Here is a 26,531-nt window from a genome sequence, read left to right as displayed (position 1 = left end):
CGGAACGCAGAACGTATAACCCAGATAAATTAACTACCTAACATTTTCAACAAAAATGCTTTAGTAAAAGCGATTCCTAAATTACTTTCATAATCATAATGCTTTTGCCTGTGCCAGTCTGCCTGCTGTCTCGTGGAAATGTTTTCCTTTTGAAAGAAAATTTTCATTTTAATTATCAAACAGAGGTGTCTTGTGTTATCTCATGCGATGCTATAACAGTTTACATTGTCGGCAGACAGAGATAAGCGGCAAGTGCATTTATTTTGAGTGACCTTTCTCTCATAAATTGTTCCTTCGAGGTTATTTTCTTGTGGTTTTCCAAAACAAACATGAGATTAACATTACGATTATTTTCTTCTATTGTTCAAAAAAGACCATTTTTCGTTTCTACGCCGATCTTCTATGTGAATGCCGGTAAGTTGTTTCATTAAAGCTCTTTTGCTGACTTTTTACTGGCTATTTTTATGTACATTATTTTAAGCTATAGCTCCAATCCAATTTGAGGTCGTAGTCAATTTGGCGTCGCAATCCCTGCTAGATATTAATAAGTTAATTATGATACAAATAGGTATACCTAAGTTTATAATAAACTTTGTAATGAGAGAAAATCCACTGGAGTTCCTATTAAAAGCTGTCGCCTGCGGTATTTCCGGACCGATATGACCTTCAAGAAAAGAGCGTACTCCCATCTTAAAGGCCGGCAACGCACTTACAACCCCTCTGGTGTTGTGGGTGTCCATGGGCGGCGGTAATCACTTACCATCAGGTGATCCGTCTGCTGGTTTGCCTCCTATTTCATAAAAAAAAAAAATTCATAATGAAATAATGATGTTATTATTTTCAACATCTGTACTGAATATTTGTCTTCATACCTATGTATCTTTATTTGCAATTTTATCAACAGTTTCTCTCCCCGTTCACCCTCTTTAAATATCATTAGGTATCCTTTTTCAGCATTCATGCTCTTCTATAAATTATTTCTAATAAATTAATTCAGAAAAAGTAATTGTAAATAAGTCACAGTGATGCACTCGGAGGTTACTTTTTGACAGGAAGTAACAGTGTAAGTGTGCTTTTAAAACAAACTGACCAGTCCTTGATAGACCGTAATGTCACCTGATAGAAAGTGGTAACAAAGCGCAAGATACATTTCTAGCCTAGTTCTTATAAGTGAATTATTTGTTGCAGCCCCTCACCTAGGGCACCTGTACTCTGCGGTGGTGGCAGATGCCATACAAAGGTTCGAGAAGCTGACAGACCCCAACTGCAATGTCTTATTTAGCACAGGTAATGCCAAGTTAAATGTTGTTAAAGGTTGCATTATGAGATTAGGAGCCACTGCCAAAATGTCCATTAGACAAGACTAAGACCTGTTTGCTAGAATTGTTAGACAGCCCATAATCATCCATTTTAACAGTCACAAATTTCATGTTTTTTGTTTATGTTTTCTCTGTATATTTTTTTGCTGTTTGTTTTCCTTAACTATTCCTTTTATATTTTTGTAATTTTAAGTTTAATGTTAATATTTTTGTAATGTTTTAATATGTATCTTTATGTGTTTATCTGTCGTGGCATCACCAAATGGGCCCTACGCAAGACCAGCGCTGGCTTTATAGCTAGCATTATGCTGAGTTGGGTCCATTTCGTGATGCACACTTAACGATTTCTTTTTTTATTGCTGTTGTTGTCTGTACATGTGTTGTGATCGTCATGAATAAATATTTTTTATCTTTATCTATCTTTATTTGAAAAAAGGAAGAAAAAAAAAGGTTTTTGTTTTGTAATGTAATGTATCATATTTCAAATGAGACTAAATGTTAAGACTGGACTTTTTAAGACAACATAAGGATACAGAGCCTTGAGCATCGCCGTCGAGTCGCTTGCCTATCGGTGTTCTATCGGATACATTTTGGGGAGTGCGCACAGGAACTGCACGACCTGATCCCACCTTCCCCTTTCCATCATCGGACATCCAGCGCGGGGAGCGAATGCACCCGTTCGTAGTCCACATTCCATTCGTTCGGACGAAACGTTTTGCCTCCTCCTTTTTAGTACGGACGGCTAAGGAATGGAATGCGCTCCCGCCATCTGTATTCCCTGATCAATATGACCTCGGTCTCTTTAAAACAAGAGTGAATAGGCTGTTACTGAACCGGTGAGCTCCATCTTAGGCCCTGTCTTCACTTTCCATCAGGTGTGACTAGGGCCAATCGCCAATCAGTTTATAATAAAAAAAAAAGAGAATGTTGCAATGAGACCATTAGAGAAGGGATATATATTTAGCACAACTAATCTGCCACAAGAGGGTCATTAGCATTTAACTTTGAGTGCATCCTGACCAGATAAAGGCTTCACTTTGTGGATTCTCAATAAGGAAAATTTTTAAGTGCATCGTTATATTATCCATTTATTGTCTAATACGAGAATGTAATATGTTGTGAATGAGTACAACACATAATGTACGGTTTATGAGTGTTTTATGGTTACTTGTGTAGTTTGTTTAATTTAGACAAATCCAGTTGAAATGAGCCACAATTGAAATGTAATGACATTACTTATGGTTTACCTGTTATCTTTATAACAGGTTGTAAACATTATGAGGTGACTGAATGTTGCCTGTCTGCACACTATTGTTTTACGTTTCGATTTCAAATATATAGGCACATTTTTTTAATACAAATATTCTATACATGCTTTTGCCCACAAGTGTGTCTATGTAGAATTGTTATTCTCATTTTTTCCTGGGACAAAAATTACCTTAATATGAAATAGAGATAGATATATACCTACTTACGCATTTATAATCAGTAAGGGTTGAAATTTGAGTTTCTCCAGCCGCAGAGCAAATGATGTGGAAAACATCTTTATCTTCTTCCTCGGTCCCTCATTACTCAGGATAACGACTATAAGTACTCATGCTCCGTCTCCATAGTGTGCGGCCATAAGCCAAACATCTTTATGCAAATGCAGAAAAACACAGACTGCTTGTTATTGTGTAAGTTCTTATAACAATCTTGAAGAGTGATATGAAAATAAACCAGCATTACAAAAGCAGTTTAAATACTAACTGAATAGAGCTGCAAATTGTTAAAATGTTTAATATTCCACTGTCAGTGATCTATAAATCGTGTCATTTTCCACTTACCTGCTTCCTTAATATTGTTTATAAAACTTAATATAACAGGAAGTTGCTTGCACACCAGAATATAGAATATGATGCTATAGCAGCATCTACTTCAGCTGTCAAATTTACGGGCACGATTCTTTCTTATGTACGATTCCCACCGACCGGCCGGAGTCGGGCCGCGCCGTGGCGCATTTTAAATGTGCCTATACATTATGTATGGCAGAAGCCATGGAGTCCGTCCGGAGCCGACCGCATCCGCGAACAGCCGACCGGCCGTACTAAATGTGAAATGCGCGCCGACTCCGCCCGTTTGGTGGGATTCGTACATTAGACTTTACATTTCTACGTCAGTACAATACCTCTTTGGTTTAGCTAATATGTAGGAATAGTAGTTTTTTTTCTAAGACTATTATTGTCGTTCAGGCACGGACGAGCACGGTACCAAGATCCAGCAAGCGGCCTCGAAAGTCGGACAGGCACCAGCCGATTATTGCTCAACAATCTCCGAGGAATACCGCCGTCTCTTCGCAGAGTACAATGTGGAACATACAGACTTCGTCAGAACTACGGAGGATAGACATAAGAAGGCTGTGACTCACTTCTGGGTACGTATACAATACAATACAAGTACCTTCATTGTATACCTCAACAGAAAACAATACAGCAACTCAGTGGCGTAACTAGGGGGGCAGATGGGGCAAGTGCCCCGGGCGCCAAAATGGGCAGAAGGCAGCAGCAGGGAAACTTTTGTCAGTCGTCAGGGGGCGCAAACTTGGTGACTGCCTCGGGCGCCATATCCTCTAGCTACGCCCCTGCAGCAACTCAAGTACATATAGGTAAACAATAGGTGTTCTTATCGCTAAAAATAACGATCTCTTCTAGACAACCTTTAAGTAGCATTTACCTCAGCGAACAAGTACACTACAGCTCAGTAAAGGTCTAAATTGCTAATTTAAAAAAAAAATGTAAATTGTGCACAGTGAGAAAAAGTCATTACTAGCCATCTGAAAGTGTTGGACGATAAGCTCTTGTCTGTGTATGATAACTATGATGTGACCGAATTTTTAATCATCTTTTTGCATGTTTTTCGAGAACGTTTTTTTCTGCTGCTTCATACCTATATCAATGAGTCATAATGAAATGCAAAGTACCTACTATACTATGTAACATGTTGGTATTTCATTATCATCTAAACATCTTGAAATATGTCTCACGATAGGATAGTTAATTTCGATTGTAAACAGTATTAGTCCCTGTTATAATTAATGCATTATTATTATTATTGTAAAATATGTCACGTAGATGTAGTCTTCTTACTTCATTCAATGCATGTGGTGTTTACCTTTAAGTAATTGTTACGCTAAGCGATAATAGTTTAAACTTTTGTAGTTATACTTAACAAAGTGTAAACAATTGTTGGTGAACCAATAAATAAAAAATAAAAAATTAGCATTGGTAAAATGGCTTCTCGGCATTGACGTCAGTGAAATTACTAGTCAAGGTCGGAGAAAAACTGTCACGATAGCACAAGGAAAAGTAACAAGCATTCCGTCGGAAATTGCACTTAATGGGTCATAATTTGTACCTATAGGTATAGCTACATAGTACACGTAGGTACATTTTTCGTAACATAGTAATACATAATATAGGTATATTGAAAGAGTAGAACTTTTTGATTAAGATTTTTAATTTGAAATTATTTATTTTGCCATAAACATGGCTACTGGAAATGTTTAATGGGTATAAATTATTTTCGTCATCTTGTTTTTTGCCCCCAAAAAATGTGACGGGGTGGAGCTTTTTGTATAGGGTGAGTTTTGAATTTTTCTCAAGATAATTATACAGATAGCACTCAACTTTTTTTATTTATTTGATAAAATACAAAAATATAAGCGTGACATCAGAAATAAGACAACGAAAATGACTGAATGAAGACTGATTGTTTCAAAAAAAAAAAACAAAGACCCAAAAACACTTACACAAAGTATAAAAGCACGCATGTGACACCAAGAATATCGGCAATTCAGCATGCATGCATTTCTTTACTGAATTTTACTACCTAAAATAATTAAAATTCAATATATGTTTTTGACCAATTTGAAAAACCAATAGAATATTGTCCACTAGAGCTGCATTACAAGAATAGGTAAATAAAGTGATTCTATTGGTTATTAGCCGGGTCGCGCGCTGCCTCGGCCGAGGCACGTCTACACTGGCCGATTTGTGCGCGAGGAAATTGCCTCGCGCGTATGCTCGCTCTGTGTGGACTCGGCTATTAACAATTATATCCCTCGCGACGCATCCCTCGCACATCTCTGAAGGAAACGCAGCCTAAAGTAGGCCAAGTGACCGTGTGCGTGACTTTAAATGCGTCCCATATGCCTCGCACAATATCGCGAATGGGTTGCGAGTTTTTTTTAAGCTAAAAATTTTTTGCCAATTTCAAAAGGTTACAACGTACCATTTCAGTGAAATTTCTGACGATATCTTCTATTATAATTTTTTTGTTTTTGCTATTCTTTTTATATTCCCTTTTTTAAGCATCTTATTTCTTTTATCGTATTGTCCTGTGTATGTGTGCTTTATGGAATAAATGTCTTTCTTCTTCTTCTTCTATTACAGAACGAGCTGGTAGAGGGAGATCACATCTACAAAGCCGTGTATTCGGGCTGGTACAGTGTCAGCGATGAGAGCTTCGTGCCCGAGGCTCACACGAGGGAGGTCGTGCAAAACGGACGGAAGGTGACACGCTTTTTATGTTCTCACTAGTCCGTCCGTTGTTCCGTCGTGTGATAATTCTAGTGCCCTAACGAGTAGAAGGGACACAAACAAGGTGGTTATTGTAATGTGGACTGAACACTCGTCGAGAGTCCCCGAGACAGGCCGAGAACGAGTGTGTACATGTTGCTTCCTTCTCGCCTCGCTCTTCCTCGTCTCGTCTCGCGCTTCTCCAATTGGATCGGAGCGATGCCGAGACTCGACGAGTGTGTACCTACAGCCACGTGAGCCACATAACAGTATTGTGTGTGTGTGTGTGTACAGGTGAAGGTGTCCGTGGAGTCGGGGCACGAGGTGGAGTGGACGGAGGAACCAAACTACATGTTTCGTCTGAGCGCCTTCCGGGAACACTTACAGCGGTGGCTCAAAACAGGTACTACAGTCACAGGGCGGACACGCTATACATCACTCGCGTTTCTATGTGTGAACGGCACGTCTGTACACGCGGCATGCGTCATAGTGTGAGTGAGTTGCTTAAAACTAGTACTGAGCGGCCGGCGAACGGCCGTCAATCTGGTGTTGCGGGCAGGGACCGGACAACCCTTTCCGCGATAAAACCCTTTCAATGGGCAACACTTAAAAACGGCTAACACATTGAAAGACTTTCCCTTTTGAACTGCAAGCCCATTCATACCCTTACCTTTGACTAACCCTTACCGAAAAGCTAACTAAAAATAAGGCTAGCCCTTAATAAGGGTTACCCTTATCTTTAAGCGCTTTTTATAAAGGTTTCCCTTTGCGTGAAAGAGACAGGATTAGTATATATCTACGGTAGTGTATGAAAAGGAAAGAAAATACGTGCCTAGTCAAAGAACGCCGCCGTCGCCGCCGACGATCGGTCGGATTCGAAGTAATGTGTGCTTTATGAACAAGGTAGACGACTTAAATTAGCACGCTTATATGCTAAAAGGGAAGCCCTTTATAAGGCTAACCCTTATAAGCAATATGCAAGGTGTTGGTGAGCGGATCATAAGGGTTTTGTAAGGGTATTTGGGCTACCGATTACTCAAATGTGGTAGCTTTATATAAGGGTTTTTAAAAGCAAAACAAAGGGTTTCTTCTGGCAAAGGGTATGGTGAGTTAAGCCTTATGCAATACCCTTATAAAACCCCGATAAGGGATAGCGGGCCGGTCCCTGGTTGCGGGGCGAGGGCATTCGAGTCGGGGCGGGGCGGGGCGTGGCCGTTCTGTATGATAATACTATTTACTTATTCTGTGCTACAGTGATTGTTTAAAGCCCCGTAGGTTCGTGTTCGTCTTTCACTCTCATTGAGCGTAAGCGTGAGCGAGATGGATGTGCGTGCTCGGGACCGCGGTTATCATGTTTTTGAATTTTAATTCGTTGTGCTTTAACAAAAAAAAAGTAATCGATGAGTTCCCTCACCTCAAATATAAAATTGCGCATGTTTAGAAGCAATTCTTCATATTTTTAGTTTATATTATTCTAGATGGAGTAATAACGCCCGGCAAGTTCCAAAAGCAGTTGCAGGAACAGTTGGAGCGGGAAACTTATTTTCCCGACATCTCCGTCAGTCGACCCGCCTCGCGGGTTCACTGGGCTATCCGGGTAAGTTCAAACAGTCTTTAAAGCGATGGAAATTGAGAAAAAATCACCAAATTCAAGTTTTTTAGGATGCCAATTTTTTTGCAATCGATTTTTTTTCACAAAATTTTACGAGAAACGGTTGAAAATTGCGACCCGGAGAGGAGAACATCCGGACATACGAAAGCATTTTGCTCAAGTTAAAACGGAGACCTTCGCTAACGCTTCGGTCAATGAAACTCGTCGATCTCTAATAAGTGTCCAATAGGGATAATGACACATGTTGAATTTTATAACAAAATCTAGTAACATAGATAGCAAATGAGCAATTTATCACAATAATGTAGATATTAAAATAATATATGGAAATAATACAAAAATACAGGACTCGAAAAGTTTCAAAAATTAAGTAATTTTTCAACTTCCAAAAAGGAAAAAAGTAAGGGTATCATTCGATTCCTTACATTTTATCAGATAAAATATTGTACGGCAACTACATACATAAACGCAATAATTCACCGACAAAAACGCAATTTTCTTATTATGTCCATACATTCAAAATGGGCTCCCACTGAACTCGACGTCACGTTCGCTTATCGTTTTGTTAGGAGCGTATCGCGAGGGAAGTACGACTGTCGGACTTTGACTATGATTTCTGACTTTTGTATTGCTTTAATGCAACGGGTCCTATATAGATATTTATTTTGATCCTAAAAACAAACCTGATCGATTAATACCATTAATGAAAATTAGTCATGTAGCGTATTCCCCCAGGTGCCAGGGGATGAAGAGCAGAGCATATACGTGTGGCTGGACGCGCTGGTGAGCTACCTCACCGCGGCCGGATATCCGGACGAGGGGGGGCGAGCGTGGCCCGCCGACGTGCACGTCGTGGGGAAGGATATACTCAAGCAAGTATCACATGCTGTTTATTTTATATCCTTTATACTTCCCCCGTTTTCAGATCTCGATGGCCATCCTCAAAACTGTAAGGAGAAGACGAACTTTTTTTATACTACGTCGGTGTCAAACAAGCATCCGGCCCGCCTGATGTACGCCTGCAACTTCAGAGGAGTTACATGCGCGTTGCCGACCCTAACACTCCGCGCCCTCGTTGAGCTCTGGCAACCTTACTCACCGGCAGGATCACAACGCTATGAGTAGCAGTTAGTGTAAATTTTTGGAATAAAATGCTGAAATGTTGTCCAAAACGCAGCACAAAATTATATATTGTTTTTAGTCCGTCGGTTATAGTATGCAAACGCTTCACAAAAGGAAGAAAGGTTTAGGACAGTAAAAAGCTCAAACCGGGAGTTCTTGGATAATTCTCAATTTGTGTCAAAAATCAAGACACAGAGATTACATTCATTTTATTATACGTGCTTTTAAGTTCAAGAAAAGGCATATTGTACAGCGAGTTGCAAAATTGCATGACCACTTTATGAATGAATTAATCTTATGGTTTTCGGGGGCCCTTGCGGACACACTTCGGCCTATAGGGATTTTTTGTGTACCTGCTAGGAAAGATCCGTTACCTACACAAGAGCTTTTTCCTCCATCTCCATGTGCCGGATGATGGAGCTCATGGGTAACGTCTTGAATTCCTTTGGTTCCAGATAGCCTGCTCGAAAGCCCTTCATTCTTTCATGAATGAATTCCATTCACAATGTGCGCACGCAATTTGCAGCTCGTTTTTTATTGCAATAAGTAGACTTTTTAAATCCGTTTTCTATTCGGAACTCAAGGATGGGAAACGTAGTCACGGGGGATAATTTCTGCGATATAAAAATGCGCTGAAGCGCCATATATTTTAAAGCTTGCAACATTCCATCTGAACGTCGAAAGGAGCTTGCGGTTAAGAGACCGGAATGGCGCAATAAGGTAAGAGAATGTGTAGCCACTTTCGAAGAAGCTCGACTCGAACACCTGGATCAAAATCGCCTTCAACGGAAGTTTACATTTATAACGAATAAGGGCAGCTTTTTTGTGTACAGTGCGACCGGATTGAAGTGTGGGACGTCCAGGGGTATAATGACAACACTAGAGTTGAGTATAGAATGAATCTTTATTGTAAAATGTTGGCCTTATATACTAGTGAAACGTACACATCTTTCTTTGTTCGTGTTAATTGATGCGTAATAATCGAATTAAAATAGATTTCCTTTGTCTGTGTTCATCGGAGCGTGAATGCTAAATATGGGAGTGTGACGTATGCACTCAGATGGAAGATAGGTATTGTACAAGGTGTGGCCTACGATGGGAGATAGGTGTTTATACAGGGTGTGGCCTACACCACAGGATAATCCGGATATTTATAACAAAGTTCGGTTTTGCGAGCCATCAGAGGAAATCGTAAAGGTCGCCGTTGTCGGACCCGATATGGAGGACTATATATATGTTGTGGGTTCTTATCTATATGATTGTTAAATCAAACGCGAACTTCACGTATAAATATAATTTATAGGATAGCGAACGAGCGATAGGTTGCGATAGCTTAAGAGCCCGGTTACGATTTTAGTCGCTAAACTGTAAAGTTGATAGATTTCTTCTGTGAAATTGTACACCTTTTGTTACCTAATTGAAATAACAAGTACTGGTTTCTATTAGCACGACTTCTTATCTCTAGGTTTATCAGATCATTTTTTTGAAAAAAGGCTTACTAAATTAGTAATGAATTTTTTTCTGATGGACGTTTAGGTAAACGCGTATAAAGCACTGACTTTGATGCTCTTATTTGTAAATTTCGTAAAGTTTGGACTGCTAAAAATGGTAAATTTGTATTACACATATTCTGTACTCTAGGTTTATCAGATTACATTGTTGTTATATGACTTAGAATTCGAGGAAATGAAAGTTAAACGAATTCAATTTTCTACAGAAATGACCTCAAAACAAGTGACAATTTCACCGAAAATCTACTTATTTTCGACGTAGATTGCATACTCAAATAATCTGCAATGTTTACTTAAACTGTTGCTGTACTTCATTTTATTTAAATTGCAACTTTTATTTTCTGACGATTTTTTAAAAACTTCCCCTCTTACTGGTATAAAATCGGTGACACGCGCTCGCGGCCTGTCCCTCGCGGGAGCTGGTAGAGGCAGGACGTTTGTTGATCGGCTCCGCACGTTGCATCGACGACGACGAAGTTATTTATCATTGTGTGCGTCGCTCGCCGTGTAAAAAGTTATATTTGTTTGCGTGTTTGGCTGTACTGTGTGCGTGTAAACTGCGACCAGAAACTTTAATCCTTGGGTTGTAAGTACTTGTTTATTAACCGCCTTCAAAAAAAAGGAGGTTCTCAGTTTGACCCGTATGTTTGTATGTATATGTATGTATGTATGTATGTTTGTTCGCGATTATCTCGCATTTGGCTGAACCGATTTTGATGCGGTTTTTAGAAAAGTGTTTGTTACATTCTGGAGAAGGTTTTAGTATACATAGAGCTGGGCTGATGCTGAACCCTGGCTGTACCTAGTGGAACGCAGGTTTAGTGCAACATAGGCACACGCTGTTTTGGTCTGTCTTGATGAGCAATTAGGAGAGCAGTACCCAAGATGGAGCTGATGCTGAACCCTGGCTGTACCTAGTGGAAATCAGGTTTCGTGCAACATAGGCACACGCTGTTTTGGTCTTCCGACACGTCTTGATGAGCACTTGGGAGAGCAGTACCCAAGATAGAGCTGATGCTGAACCCTGGCTGTACCTAATGGAACGCAGGTTTGGTGCAACATAGGCACACGCTGTTTTGGTCTTCCGACACGTCTTGATGAGCAATTAGGAGAGCAGTACCCAAGATGGAGCTGATGCTGAACCCTGGCTGTGCCTAGTGGACATCAGGTTTCGTGCAACATAGGCACACGCTGTTTTGGTTATTCGACACGTCTTGATGAGCACTTGGGAGAGCAGTACCCAAGATAGAGCTCATGCTAACCCCTGGCTGTACCTAATGGAACGCAGGTTTGGTGCAACATAGGCACACGCTGTTTTGGTCTTCCGACACGTCTTGATGAGCAATTAGGAGAGCAGTACCCAAGATGGAGCTGATGCTGAACCCTGGCTGTACCTAGTGGAAATCAGGTTTCGTGCAACATAGGCACACGCTGTTTTGGTTATTCGACACGTCTTGATGAGCAATTAGGAGAGCAGTACCCAAGATGGAGCTGATGCTGAACCCTGGCTGTACCTAGTGGAACGCAGGTTTGGTGCAACATAGGCACACGCTGTTTTGGTCTTCCGACACGTCTTGATGAGCAATTAGGAGAGCAGTACCCAAGATATAGCTGATGCTGAACCCTGGCTGTACCTAGTGGAAATCAGGTTTCGTGCAACATAGGCACACGCTGTTTTGGTTATTCGACAAGTCTTGATGAGCAATTAGGAGAGCAGTACCCAAGATGGAGCTGATGCTGAACCCTGGCTGTACCTAGTGGAAATCAGGTTTCGTGCAACATAGGCACACGCTGTTTTGGTTATTCGACACGTCTTGATGAGCAATTAGGAGAGCAGTACCCAAGATGGAGCTGATGCTGAACCCTGGCTGTACCTAGTGGAACGCAGGTTTGGTGCAACATAGGCACAAGCTGTTTTGGTCTGTCTTGATGAGCAATTAGGAGAGCAGTACCCAAGATGGAGCTGATGCTGAACCCTGGCTGTACCTAGTGGAACTCAGGTTTCGTGCAACATAGGCACACGCTGTTTTGGTCTTCCGACACGTCTTGATGAGCAATTAGGAGAGCAGTACCCAAAATGGAGCTGATGCTGAACCCTGGCTGTACCTAGTGGAACTCAGGTTTCGTGCAACATAGGCACACGCTGTTTTGGTCCTCCGACACGTCTTGATGAACACTTGGAAGAGCAGTACCCAAGATAGAGCTGATGCTGAACCCTGGCTGTACCTAGTGGAACTCAGGTTTGGTGCAATATAGGCACACGCTGTTTTGGTCTTCTGACACGTCTTGATGAGCAAATGGGAGAGCAGTACCCAAGATAGAGCTGATGATGAACCCTGGCTGTACTTAGTGGAACTCAGGTTCATTTATTGTTATCAGAACTTCCACCCCCTTTTAATCCCCAGTACCTACTGCATGTTAAACGTGTGGTAGCTCTGGGCAGGTGCCTGCTTCATCTGGCAGCCCTCCAGGTGTTCCAGGTCTTGAAGAACTTAACCTGCCTACAGCATACTCAGTACCAACCAACCAGATTAAAAGAGTTTTACCCCTGATCCGATGCGTTCAGCAGCACTCCAGGTGTTCCAGGTTTTGAGCTGTCTCCGTCATACACTACCCACAACACGTTGAGCGAGTGTTACCCACCCTTTGCCCTTGACCCTTTGCACTCAGCAGCACTCCAGGTGTTTCAGATCTAGAGCTTTCCCCATCATACACTACCAGCGGCACGTTGAGCGAGTGTTACCCGTTACCCCTGACCCTTTGTACCCAGCAGCACTCCAGGTGTTCCAGGTCTGGAGCTTTCCCTATCATACACTACCAGCAGCACGTTGAGCGAGTGTTACCCCTGACTCTTTGCACCCAGAAGCATTCCAGGTGTTCCAGGTCTTGAGCTGTATCCATCGTACGCTACACACTACCAGCGGCATGTTGAGCGAGTGTTACCCCTGACCCTTTGCACCCAGCAGCACTTCAGGTGTTCCAGGTCTAGAGTTTTCCCCATCATACTCTACCAGCGGCACGTTGAGCGAGTGTTACCCCTGACCCTTTGCACCCAGAAGCACTCCAGGTGTTCCAGGTCTTGAGCAGTATTCATCGTACAACCAACAATACGTTGAGCGAGTGTTAGAAGAGCGGAGAAGAGAAGAGGATGACTGGAAATAAAAATTATTATACACCCTTCCCAACGATTAAGACTATCTCCATAATATCAAATTCCATCCAAATCGGTTTTATTGGATCCCATACAAATTTCCATTACCCCCCCCCCCCCCGCCCCGTTTCTGGGGTAAAACCTATCCTATGTCCTTCCCCAGGACTCAAACTATAACCTCATTTCATCTTAATCGGTTCAGCGTTTATTGATTCCCCATACAAATTTCCACCCCCTTAAAGGGTGAGTTGTTGAATAAAAAGTATTCTATGTCCTTCCCCGGGATTCAAACTATCTGTATACCAAATTTCAACAAAAGGCTAGTTTCCCCTCTGGGTTGGAACGTTGGAAAGTCAGATGGCAGTCGCTTTCGTAAAAACTAGTGCCTACGCCAATTCTTGGGATTAGTTGCCAAGCGGACCCCAGCAGACTTCCATGAGCCGTGGCAAAAAGGCTGGGATAACGCGAGTAAGATGATTATATATATATAAGATATTGCCTTAGTGCAAATCATTATCATCATGCTATATAATTTGTATGTATTATATGAATACATAGGTAAATTGTTAAGAGTAATAAACGATTATATCAAATTTACCGAAAGTTTTATTTTAACCTAATTAAAGTTATAAAGTGACGCATAATGTTGCGAAAGTATCAATATTGTTTAGGCGGTCGCGTTATTTCAAGCAGCGGCCGGCGTTCGGTTACTGTGTAAAAGTCGTATCTTCGCGCGTTTTCAAATCGACTACGGGCTCTTAAGCGTGAGCGGCGGGGCAGAGCGGCACAGGTTCTGCGTCGAAGGCGATCGGATGCGCTCCGAGGCTCCGCGTCCCGACCTGGGAGCCGGTCCGCGGTGGCTCCCTCCGCCTCCGCGCGTCTTCTTCGCCCCGCTGTCGCCTGGACTGGACGGGTTGACGAGTAGTGGTGTGCGTGTGCGCACGCAGTGTGAGTGATGCCACAATATAATTTCAGATTCCACGGCGTGTACTGGCCGGCGTTCCTGATGGCGACGCGCCGCGCCCCGCCGCGCGCGCTCGCGGTGCACGCGCACTGGACCGTCCGCGGCGTCAAGATGTCCAAGTCTCTAGGCAACGTCGTCTGTCCGAGGCGTACTCCGGTCACTGGCGATGCTCTAAGATACTTCCTGCTCAGAGAGGGGACGCTACATAGCGATGCCAGTAAGTATACGATAGGCGCAGTGCGCGCGCTCGCGGTGCACGCGCACTGGACCGTCCGCGGCGTCAAGATGTCCAAGTCTCTAGGCAACGTCGTCTGTCCGAGGCGTACTCCGGTCACTGGCGATGCTCTAAGATACTTCCTGCTCAGAGAGGGGACGCTACATAGCGATGCCAGTAAGTATACGATAGGCGCAGTGCGCGCGCTCGCGGTGCACGCGCACTGGACCGTCCGCGGCGTCAAGATGTCCAAGTCTCTAGGCAACGTCGTCTGTCCGAGGCGTACTCCGGTCACTGGCGATGCTCTAAGATACTTCCTGCTCAGAGAGGGGACGCTACATAGCGATGCCAGTAAGTATACGATAGGCGCAGTGCGCGCGCTCGCGGTGCACGCGCACTGGACCGTCCGCGGCGTCAAGATGTCCAAGTCTCTAGGCAACGTCGTCTGTCCGAGGCGTACTCCGGTCACTGGCGATGCTCTAAGATACTTCCTGCTCAGAGAGGGGACGCTACATAGCGATGCCAGTAAGTATACGATAGGCGCAGTGCGCGCGCTCGCGGTGCACGCGCACTGGACCGTCCGCGGCGTCAAGATGTCCAAGTCTCTAGGCAACGTCGTCTGTCCGAGGCGTACTCCGGTCACTGGCGATGCTCTAAGATACTTCCTGCTCAGAGAGGGGACGCTACATAGCGATGCCAGTAAGTATACGATAGGCGCAGTGCGCGCGCTCGCGGTGCACGCGCACTGGACCGTCCGCGGCGTCAAGATGTCCAAGTCTCTAGGCAACGTCGTCTGTCCGAGGCGTACTCCGGTCACTGGCGATGCTCTAAGATACTTCCTGCTCAGAGAGGGGACGCTACATAGCGATGCCAGTAAGTATACGATAGGCGCAGTGCGCGCGCTCGCGGTGCACGCGCACTGGACCGTCCGCGGCGTCAAGATGTCCAAGTCTCTAGGCAACGTCGTCTGTCCGAGGCGTACTCCGGTCACTGGCGATGCTCTAAGATACTTCCTGCTCAGAGAGGGGACGCTACATAGCGATGCCAGTAAGTATACGATAGGCGCAGTGCGCGCGCTCGCGGTGCACGCGCACTGGACCGTCCGCGGCGTCAAGATGTCCAAGTCTCTAGGCAACGTCGTCTGTCCGAGGCGTACTCCGGTCACTGGCGATGCTCTAAGATACTTCCTGCTCAGAGAGGGGACGCTACATAGCGATGCCAGTAAGTATACGATAGGCGCAGTGCGCGCGCTCGCGGTGCACGCGCACTGGACCGTCCGCGGCGTCAAGATGTCCAAGTCTCTAGGCAACGTCGTCTGTCCGAGGCGTACTCCGGTCACTGGCGATGCTCTAAGATACTTCCTGCTCAGAGAAGGGACGCTACATAGCGATGCCAGTAAGTATACGATAGGCGCAGTGCGCGCGCTCGCGGTGCACGCGCACTGGACCGTCCGCGGCGTCAAGATGTCCAAGTCTCTAGGCAACGTCGTCTGTCCGAGGCGTACTCCGGTCACTGGCGATGCTCTAAGATACTTCCTGCTCAGAGAGGGGACGCTACATAGCGATGCCAGTAAGTATACGATAGGCGCAGTGCGCGCGCTCGCGGTGCACGCGCACTGGACCGTCCGCGGCGTCAAGATGTCCAAGTCTCTAGGCAACGTCGTCTGTCCGAGGCGTACTCCGGTCACTGGCGATGCTCTAAGATACTTCCTGCTCAGAGAGGGGACGCTACATAGCGATGCCAGTAAGTATACGATAGGCGCAGTGCGCGCGCTCGCGGTGCACGCGCACTGGACCGTCCGCGGCGTCAAGATGTCCAAGTCTCTAGGCAACGTCGTCTGTCCGAGGCGTACTCCGGTCACTGGCGATGCTCTAAGATACTTCCTGCTCAGAGAGGGGACGCTACATAGCGATGCCAGTAAGTATACGATAGGCGCAGTGCGCGCGCTCGCGGTGCACGCGCACTGGACCGTCCGCGGCGTCAAGATGTCCAAGTCTCTAGGCAACGTCGTCTGTCCGAGGCGTACTCCGGTCACTGGCGATGCTCTAAGATACTTCCTGCTCAGAGAGGGGACGCTACATAGCGATGCCAGTAAGTATACGATAGGCGCAGTGCGCGCGCTCGCGGTGCACGCGCACTGGACCGTCCGCGGCGTCAAGATGTCCAAGTCTCTAGGCAACGTCGTCTGTCCGAGGCGTACTCCGGTCACTGGCGATGCTCTAAGATACTTCCTGCTCAGAGAGGGGACGCTACATAGCGATGCCAGTAAGTATACGATAGGCGCAGTGCGCGCGCTCGCGGTGCACGCGCACTGGACCGTCCGCGGCGTCAAGATGTCCAAGTCTCTAGGCAACGTCGTCTGTCCGAGGCGTACTCCGGTCACTGGCGATGCTCTAAGATACTTCCTGCTCAGAGAGGGGACGCTACATAGCGATGCCAGTAAGTATACGATAGGCGCAGTGCGCGCGCTCGCGGTGCACGCGCACTGGACCGTCCGCGGCGTCAAGATGTCCAAGTCTCTAGGCAACGTCGTCTGTCCGAGGCGTACTCCGGTCACTGGCGATGCTCTAAGATACTTCCTGCTCAGAGAGGGGACGCTACATAGCGATGCCAGTAAGTATACGATAGGCGCAGTGCGCGCGCTCGCGGTGCACGCGCACTGGACCGTCCGCGGCGTCAAGATGTCCAAGTCTCTAGGCAACGTCGTCTGTCCGAGGCGTACTCCGGTCACTGGCGATGCTCTAAGATACTTCCTGCTCAGAGAGGGGACGCTACATAGCGATGCCAGTAAGTATACGATAGGCGCAGTGCGCGCGCTCGCGGTGCACGCGCACTGGACCGTCCGCGGCGTCAAGATGTCCAAGTCTCTAGGCAACGTCGTCTGTCCGAGGCGTACTCCGGTCACTGGCGATGCTCTAAGATACTTCCTGCTCAGAGAGGGGACGCTACATAGCGATGCCAGTAAGTATACGATAGGCGCAGTGCGCGCGCTCGCGGTGCACGCGCACTGGACCGTCCGCGGCGTCAAGATGTCCAAGTCTCTAGGCAACGTCGTCTGTCCGAGGCGTACTCCGGTCACTGGCGATGCTCTAAGATACTTCCTGCTCAGAGAGGGGACGCTACATAGCGATGCCAGTAAGTATACGATAGGCGCAGTGCGCGCGCTCGCGGTGCACGCGCACTGGACCGTCCGCGGCGTCAAGATGTCCAAGTCTCTAGGCAACGTCGTCTGTCCGAGGCGTACTCCGGTCACTGGCGATGCTCTAAGATACTTCCTGCTCAGAGAGGGGACGCTACATAGCGATGCCAGTAAGTATACGATAGGCGCAGTGCGCGCGCTCGCGGTGCACGCGCACTGGACCGTCCGCGGCGTCAAGATGTCCAAGTCTCTAGGCAACGTCGTCTGTCCGAGGCGTACTCCGGTCACTGGCGATGCTCTAAGATACTTCCTGCTCAGAGAGGGGACGCTACATAGCGATGCCAGTAAGTATACGATAGGCGCAGTGCGCGCGCTCGCGGTGCACGCGCACTGGACCGTCCGCGGCGTCAAGATGTCCAAGTCTCTAGGCAACGTCGTCTGTCCGAGGCGTACTCCGGTCACTGGCGATGCTCTAAGATACTTCCTGCTCAGAGAGGGGACGCTACATAGCGATGCCAGTAAGTATACGATAGGCGCAGTGCGCGCGCTCGCGGTGCACGCGCACTGGACCGTCCGCGGCGTCAAGATGTCCAAGTCTCTAGGCAACGTCGTCTGTCCGAGGCGTACTCCGGTCACTGGCGATGCTCTAAGATACTTCCTGCTCAGAGAGGGGACGCTACATAGCGATGCCAGTAAGTATACGATAGGCGCAGTGCGCGCGCTCGCGGTGCACGCGCACTGGACCGTCCGCGGCGTCAAGATGTCCAAGTCTCTAGGCAACGTCGTCTGTCCGAGGCGTACTCCGGTCACTGGCGATGCTCTAAGATACTTCCTGCTCAGAGAGGGGACGCTACATAGCGATGCCAGTAAGTATACGATAGGCGCAGTGCGCGCGCTCGCGGTGCACGCGCACTGGACCGTCCGCGGCGTCAAGATGTCCAAGTCTCTAGGCAACGTCGTCTGTCCGAGGCGTACTCCGGTCACTGGCGATGCTCTAAGATACTTCCTGCTCAGAGAGGGGACGCTACATAGCGATGCCAGTAAGTATACGATAGGCGCAGTGCGCGCGCTCGCGGTGCACGCGCACTGGACCGTCCGCGGCGTCAAGATGTCCAAGTCTCTAGGCAACGTCGTCTGTCCGAGGCGTACTCCGGTCACTGGCGATGCTCTAAGATACTTCCTGCTCAGAGAGGGGACGCTACATAGCGATGCCAGTAAGTATACGATAGGCGCAGTGCGCGCGCTCGCGGTGCACGCGCACTGGACCGTCCGCGGCGTCAAGATGTCCAAGTCTCTAGGCAACGTCGTCTGTCCGAGGCGTACTCCGGTCACTGGCGATGCTCTAAGATACTTCCTGCTCAGAGAGGGGACGCTACATAGCGATGCCAGTAAGTATACGATAGGCGCAGTGCGCGCGCTCGCGGTGCACGCGCACTGGACCGTCCGCGGCGTCAAGATGTCCAAGTCTCTAGGCAACGTCGTCTGTCCGAGGCGTACTCCGGTCACTGGCGATGCTCTAAGATACTTCCTGCTCAGAGAGGGGACGCTACATAGCGATGCCAGTAAGTATACGATAGGCGCAGTGCGCGCGCTCGCGGTGCACGCGCACTGGACCGTCCGCGGCGTCAAGATGTCCAAGTCTCTAGGCAACGTCGTCTGTCCGAGGCGTACTCCGGTCACTGGCGATGCTCTAAGATACTTCCTGCTCAGAGAGGGGACGCTACATAGCGATGCCAGTAAGTATACGATACACGATAGGCGCAGTTCTGACCCAAGATAGTAGTTATATCTCTCTCCAATACACATCTGCCTCCTGTTGGCCTGTAGACGGTGTCAACGAGTATACATCTTTAGCGACGCCAGTAAGTTCTTAATAAGCGCCGTTTTGTCCCAGTCCCGTTCTATACAAACTTTGTCCCGAGTACTATATATTTTATACAAAATTTGTCCCGAGTACTGTTTTCTACAAACTCATATTTGAGAGATTTAGATTTGTTTGTTTAAATACAAATATTTTGGAAGCGATGCTAATATAGGTACATATTGTATAGGAGCCGATTTGTCGGGTAAACGGTACACCGGTTGTCGATGGAAAAAAGCGCGATATTGTAATTCGTATTAGAAGTCGACCCTTTGCGTATACTTTTTTTTTATTCGGCGGGCTTTTTTACAGACTAAATTGGTTTGTCGGACTATATTATGGTTATCACTAGAGCTACTTTCTTTTTAGGGTACCAAAAAGGTAAAAAGGAACCCTTCTGCACTCTGTCCGTCCGTCTGTCTGTCACATCGCTAAATATCTCGAAATACGCTATCGATTTGAAATTTAGAATAGTTTTGAAGACGGCTCAGATGCATTGAGTGTTTTACTTATTAACATGGACATGTTTTTTTTTTTTCAGATTACAGTGAGACAAAGTTAATAAACATAGTGAACTCGGAGCTGGCGGACACGTTGGGTAACCTGGTGTCCCGCTGCTGCGGCGCCGCGCTCAACCCGCGAGGCGAGTTCCCCGCGCTGCACAAAGACGAAGCGGCACAACTCGCGAGGCGGGATGTCACGCAAGCGTTACTAACACGAGTGGAAAGATTACCAGGTAACAGACCCGCGAGGCGGGTACCCTACTGTACAAGGTTGAGGCCGCTCAACTCTGCAGTTGAGAAATCGCCAGATCAATTCTAAATCCATACCTATAAAGCAAAATATACATTATCGGCACTTAGTGCCTCGTAATTACATTTACAGTACAGATGGTTATAATTTCAGTCTATATTTTGTGATATTTATTGAAATAAACTATTCACGGCCGTAGACATTTTCAACACAAACAGAGCACGTTTTCAAAAGCAAGTTTGAAATTCTAGCTGAGACAACTTAACTTCCTTGTGTATCTTGTTTCTCTAGTGTGCGTTAAGTTTAATCGTTTATTGTAGCATTAAGTACCTTACCTGTATTATGTATAGTTCTTAGTGAGAGAGTTTTAAGAAGTAGGTGCACATGTTTTGAACTGTATCTTATCTGAGGCCTGTAAAATGCAATACCCCTCTACAGATTGCAGGAGTGTACAGGCTGGACTGTGAGTGTGGTCTATCATATGTCGGGCAGACGAAACGGAGCATTTCCACTCGGGTGAAGGAACACATAGCTGATGTCAAGCACCGTCGACCTAGGTCTGCTGTCTGTGAGCATGTCATGGATAAAGCCAATCACTCAATCAAGTTTGATAAGCCTCTGGTTCTTGCCAAGGAGAAGCGTTACATACCCAGAATGCTGCGCGAGGCCATTGAGATTAAGAAATATCCAAACTTTAATAGGGAAGATGGCTTTTCTCTACCACCAGCTTGGGATCCTGTAGTCCACCTGATAAAGGAGCAAGCGAGACATAGACTGTGAGACCGTAGTGTTGGATGATGCTGGACATTCTGATGTTTTGAAAAGATGTGTCCCGCCGAGTTTGTTGCCGGTCCCATATTGGGATACCCTCCTACAATTTAGGAGGGAATTAAATCTTCTCGGGTCCGTGGTGTAGGGTTGGAGCCGGCGTAGTTTTTATCGCGTATATATATATCTTTACTTGAAAATAATTGTAGTGTATAACTAGCCTTATGAACCGATTTTGCATGTACAACCAGCCTTAAAGTTTATAGTCTATGATTGTTCATTATTTTAGTATGTGGGTATTTTTGCACTTTGTAATTTTTCCTCAGTCACCCGTTGACCACGAACGCTGTAAAGGGTTCGAAACGTCGGGATGTATTATAAATTCAATATACGCGATATAATCCGTTTTCATAGTTTTATTTCATGTATCTTATCATTTACTATTATTGTAAGTACTTCTGTTGTTTATCCAATAAAGAAAATAAATATAAAAAAGAAATATCATACTAACTTACCTATATATTAAAACATAAGATATTATTATACATTGAAAGCATATTGGCCTCAATCTTATGTTATAAGGGTCTCTGGGATACGAGAGGTGAGTGTAATAAAATAAATGAAAATAAAAGACTGCGTATGTTTCTAGACCAATGCCGAGAATATTACTCCACGTACCAGTTCTACAAGGCGGTGGACGAGATCATCGCCACCCTCCACGCCTGCAACCTGTTCTTCGAAGCTCTCAAGCCCTGGGAACTGCGTAAGGTAATTACGTATATGTATGTATGTTACAGCGGAAGTAAATACGGATATTATATGGCCAAAATCAAATCTGAACTAAAAAATATCGACAACAAAATAAAAATCGGCCCATTAATAATTTTAGGAGAATCGTCAACGAGAGCTGGATGTAGTGCTACACCTGGCTCTGGAGACCTTGAGGGTGTCCGCCATACTGCTGCAGCCCGTCATCCCGCAGCTGGCCACCAGTCTGCTGGACCGGCTACAGATCCCCAAAGATTGCAGGAACTGGGAGCATTGCGAGGTAAGCATTGTAGATTTTATTGCATGTAAAAAGCTATTTCATACCATAACGCAAGGTATTAGCGTATTATGGTTACGTTGTTTCGGTTTTCTCATATGGAACATTTTTGTGGGGAAACATATCAAACCAACAGAGCATTGTACTCATGAAATAAAACTATGAAAACGGATTATATCGCGTATATTGAATTTATAATACCTATACATCCCGACGTTTCGAACCGTTTACAGCGTTCGTGGTCAACGGGTGACTGAGGATAAATTACAAAGTGCAAAAATACCCACATACTAAAAATAATGAACAATCATAGACTATAAAATAATAATAATTTTAAAATAATAATTTTTCCTCAGTCACCCGTTGACCACGAACGCTGTAAAGGGTTCGAAACGTCGGGATGTATTATAAATTCAATATACGCGATATAATCCGTTTTCATAGTTTTATTTCATGAGTAACTATCGCGGTAACCGAAGACAATATTATAGAGCATTGTACTGTTAAAGATTTAATGATATAATTACATTCCTGGTCCATCACATTAGATATATGTAATTATTTTTAGGGTACTCTTTTTAGTTTATGCATATGTATATGTTTGGATGTTATTAAGGCATTTTGTTCCTTTCTATAATATTAATGTAGTGTTTGTCCGTAGACGCCGTCGTGGCTCGTGGTGGGGGCCATCCACGAGACCAAGAACATCCGCGGCGGCAAGTTCGTGCTGTTCCCCCGCGTCTACCGCGACAACAAACCCGCGCCGCAGAACAAGAAGAAAGCCGCGCAGTGAGGGGGGGGGGACACCAAGGTTGATTGAGTACTTGCTGACATTAAGTGTACATAGGTACTACTTAGCTTGACGAAACTAAATAGATAGTGATTAGTGACGACCAAAGTGGCTAAATATATCACACCACATCTTTGTTACCATAAAAATAAGTGTCTTCCGATACATTTGGCCACTTGGCATATATTCAATTCTGACTGGACTATCCGATAGATTATAAATATATGGGGAGGGACTGAAAGATGTGATCTAAAACCTTGGACATTAGGTCGTTGTTCACGTGGACACGTAAACTGCTCCGCCGCAAAAAAAGACGGGTTATTCCCACTAGTTACCACCGAGGTGTTACCGGTGGTAACTACTGGAATTTCTTTCCCACCGTTTACCACTGCGCCGCGCCGCTGGAAAAAAAAATCTGACCTTTTACCAATAATTCTCAGTAGTAACTAGTGGTAAAAGGCGGAAAAAAAATCCCAGTAGTTACCACTGGTATCAACTTGGTGGTAACTAGTGGGAATAACCCGAAAAGACGAATTCCGCGCATTTAATATTTTTACCACGAATCCTCATTTTGTATATGAGGATATCCAGTAAAAAGTGTACCATTAATACTAAAAAAATATAATTTAAAAACATCGTACAATAAACCCTTAATTTGGTAGACAGAGAATGTAATATTTCAAGCTTCTTGGGTGCTCAATAACAGTTAGAAATTATACTGAGGCCATAAAATAAAATATGTTCATGAAAACAATGCCGAATGAAGGTGTCAGCGACGATCTCTTGTCTATCCGTAGACTGTTGGGTGTAGTGTATATGTTACTGGGATTGTTTAATGATACGAGTAGTGCAATAACATATTATATGGAAGGTGTAGCAGGTATTTTAAAAGCTGAACGTATGTACAGTTAATTCATAAATATGTATACATTTCTTCACCTTAATCCATTGCAATAAGTGGGTAAAAATGTATACATATTTATGAACTCGACTGTACACAAATCCATGTAAAGTCCGACCAGTAATATATGATTATTGTCAAGAGGGCGCTGTTATTCTCATGTATAGGGTGACAGTTTAGTATAGTATGAAAAAGTTAGTTCCAGTGAAATTCCACAACATGGCGCGTGATCATATATTCTTGGTCAGGCTTTACAGTCAAGGGCACAAATATATATACATTCCCAAAGTTTCAAAAATATGTATACGTTTTTACACCTTAGACAATAAAGTCGTGTTCACATATTTTTGAGCCATTTGTCTGGATCGATATTTTTGCCTTCGACTGTACGTCACAGCAAAGCTATTATTAGCATAGCACTTCTACATGCAAGTATGTATGCAGGGGTGCTAGCCAATAGTTTTGCCGAATGTACCTATGTAGTCATGTTGCAACTGCAACATGCAAACTATAGTCATTGTCCGTTTTATCAGTACGACAGCTAAATATAATTTATTAAATGAAATAGATGTATAAATGTAATACGAATGAAAAAGTGACCAAGTCCTCCAGAAATTGATTATAAGTCTTATACTTGGCGTTTAAAAGGTTGATACTGATTTGTTAACACATTAAACAAATTATAAATAATTATTATAACGCCCACCGCTTGCCGCATATAATACAGACTTGAGATGGTATATTCTAACTTGTGTATTTATTTTCTTGTCAAACCTAATGTTTAATAAATAGATTTACCAGTGTATGTTCCATATAGGATTGATAACCTACCCTATTTCCGGCACCCCACCAAAGCTTGACACCTTGCAACTTGAAGGCGGCAAATAAACATTAATATTATGTGCAAGGATGCGTAGCGAGGAATGTGTTTGTTAAAAAAACCGGCCAAGTGCGAGTCGGACTCGCGTTTCAAGGGTTCCGTACATTGCACAATTTAAACAATGTATTTTTTATGTGAAACGTGAGTGAAATGTCTTTAAAAAACCCGCAGGGGTCTGATCAAAAACTGAATAATTAAGTCCGACTCATGCTTGACTGCACATTTCTAATAGGTTTTCGTGTAATCTATAGATAAAGATCTATTTTGTGTATTTTTTCAAAATTTTAGACCCAGTAGTTTCGGAGATAAAGGGAGGGGAATGGTCATTTTTTGCCTAGATCCTATAAGGGTTCCGTTTTTTCCTTTTGCGGTACGGAATCCTAAAAACCAATAGAATCACTTGAGTTACCTGTCGTCGCTCAGCGCAGCGCAGCTCTAGTGAACGGTATTATATTGGTTCTTAACAAACACATCCCTCGCTACGCATCCTCGCACATCTCTGGTGGAAACGCAGCCTACGACAGCAGTGGTGACGTCTTAATCATAGGCTAGCTTACCATAATATCTCAATGTGTTCACTTAGCTAACTTTAGTATTGTATTTGAAGAGTTGGCATTTCATCTCAACTTGTGTAGTCAATGTATATGTGGTGCATTTGTGTAGTTATTTGTAAATCTGATTGTTATTTATATTAATTGTAATTACATTTGTTGTTGAATTAAACAGTGTTTCAGTGCCTTTTGCCCAGGATAGATCCCTATATTATTTACTTGTTTGCATTTACACCTATATTGCACCTACTTTGAAAAAATATTTTTTATTTTTTGTTCTTATTAAAAAAATAGTAACGTTAGAGCATTCCTGAGAAGTAACCCTACGTGGGATTTCAGGGTTTGTCCAATGGGCAGCTGCACCACTTTGGCGACGCTCTGGAATATATAAGATATATTAGGATATACTTACTAAGAATATTGTTTCTAAGAATCTTCGGGTACAGAAAAAATACATCATTTATATAGGTACCGAATTTGAAGTGTCCGGTGCACTGCCATACTCTGTCGCTTTCCAAATCGGTGCACTTAACTTGGGCTGACTCTATGAAGGACTCATGAAGAAACCATATTCATTTTAAAATGTTCAGACATTTTTGATTAACTAAAACATATGATATTAATCGATTAATGTGTTTGACATTAATCGTCAGTATTGTGATTCAATCAAAGTGAAAATGCACTTTAATCGGAATTTATATAAATTGACGTTTATAGACCTAATCAGTAATGGAAGTCAGTAGAGTTTTAACATAATTGCGGTAAAGGAATAAAAATAAAACATGAAATATATCGGAGTCAATTTATATTTACGAATACGCTTATGAAATAATAATATTTGCATGGAAATACTGCAATAACGACTAACAGGTCAAGTAAAGCTAACATTCCGCTACACTAAGCTACTTACAGCCCAACGAAGACGTACAACTAATATCTGAACGCCGATCGGACAAGGGGCCACGTCGTGCTTCAATAAAACAAGGCTAAATTAGCTAAACTACCCATGACTGGCACCGAAAGTTACCAGTAATTGGCACCTGTTCTGAAGGAAAGTCACTGCTGATAGGTTGAAGGTGCCAAATATTGGCAGGGTGCCGGTAATAAGATAGTTTACCCTATTTTGATCAAAGATAAGTTTTAAAAACTCATTGCAATACAAAGGCTAAAGTTTTATCATTGTTATAGTTAGCGCCACTAAAATTATGTGACTGTAATTTCAGTTTATTTTAGTTACATGCCACAATAGTTTATAAGTCTTGTCAATATTGTATTTGTGTCCTTGAAATAAATACTTGCCAGAAATTAGGATTTAGGATACATATTCGTAAGTGATTTTATACAATTTAAACCATTACAAAGGTATTTTTGACGTTTCACCCTGTATCCGATCA

The 26,531-nt window shown here is 44.3% G+C and overlaps 1 protein-coding gene across 1 annotated transcript; it reads left to right on the top strand.

Moving 5' to 3' along the window:
• Window positions 1–95: 95 nt before the first annotated feature.
• LOC134750572 (methionine--tRNA ligase, mitochondrial) lies at window positions 96–25,737 on the top strand. The gene is made up of 12 exons (XM_063685781.1): window positions 96–414; window positions 1,189–1,287; window positions 3,551–3,732; window positions 5,750–5,869; window positions 6,170–6,278; window positions 7,354–7,472; window positions 8,223–8,359; window positions 14,247–14,452; window positions 19,991–20,185; window positions 21,620–21,738; window positions 21,860–22,018; window positions 22,677–25,737. The coding sequence occupies exons 1-12, from the start codon at window positions 330–332 to the stop codon at window positions 22,806–22,808; spliced, it is 1,662 nt and encodes a 553-aa protein (XP_063541851.1). The 5' UTR covers window positions 96–329; the 3' UTR covers window positions 22,809–25,737.
• The last annotated feature ends 794 nt before the right edge of the window (window positions 25,738–26,531 follow it).

Source organism: Cydia strobilella, chromosome 20 (genome assembly GCF_947568885.1).
Source record: "Cydia strobilella chromosome 20, ilCydStro3.1, whole genome shotgun sequence".
In the NCBI taxonomy this organism is placed as follows: domain Eukaryota; kingdom Metazoa; phylum Arthropoda; class Insecta; order Lepidoptera; family Tortricidae; genus Cydia; species Cydia strobilella.
Note: the sequence above shows the minus strand (reverse complement) of the source record. Positions and strands in the feature narration are given on the sequence as shown.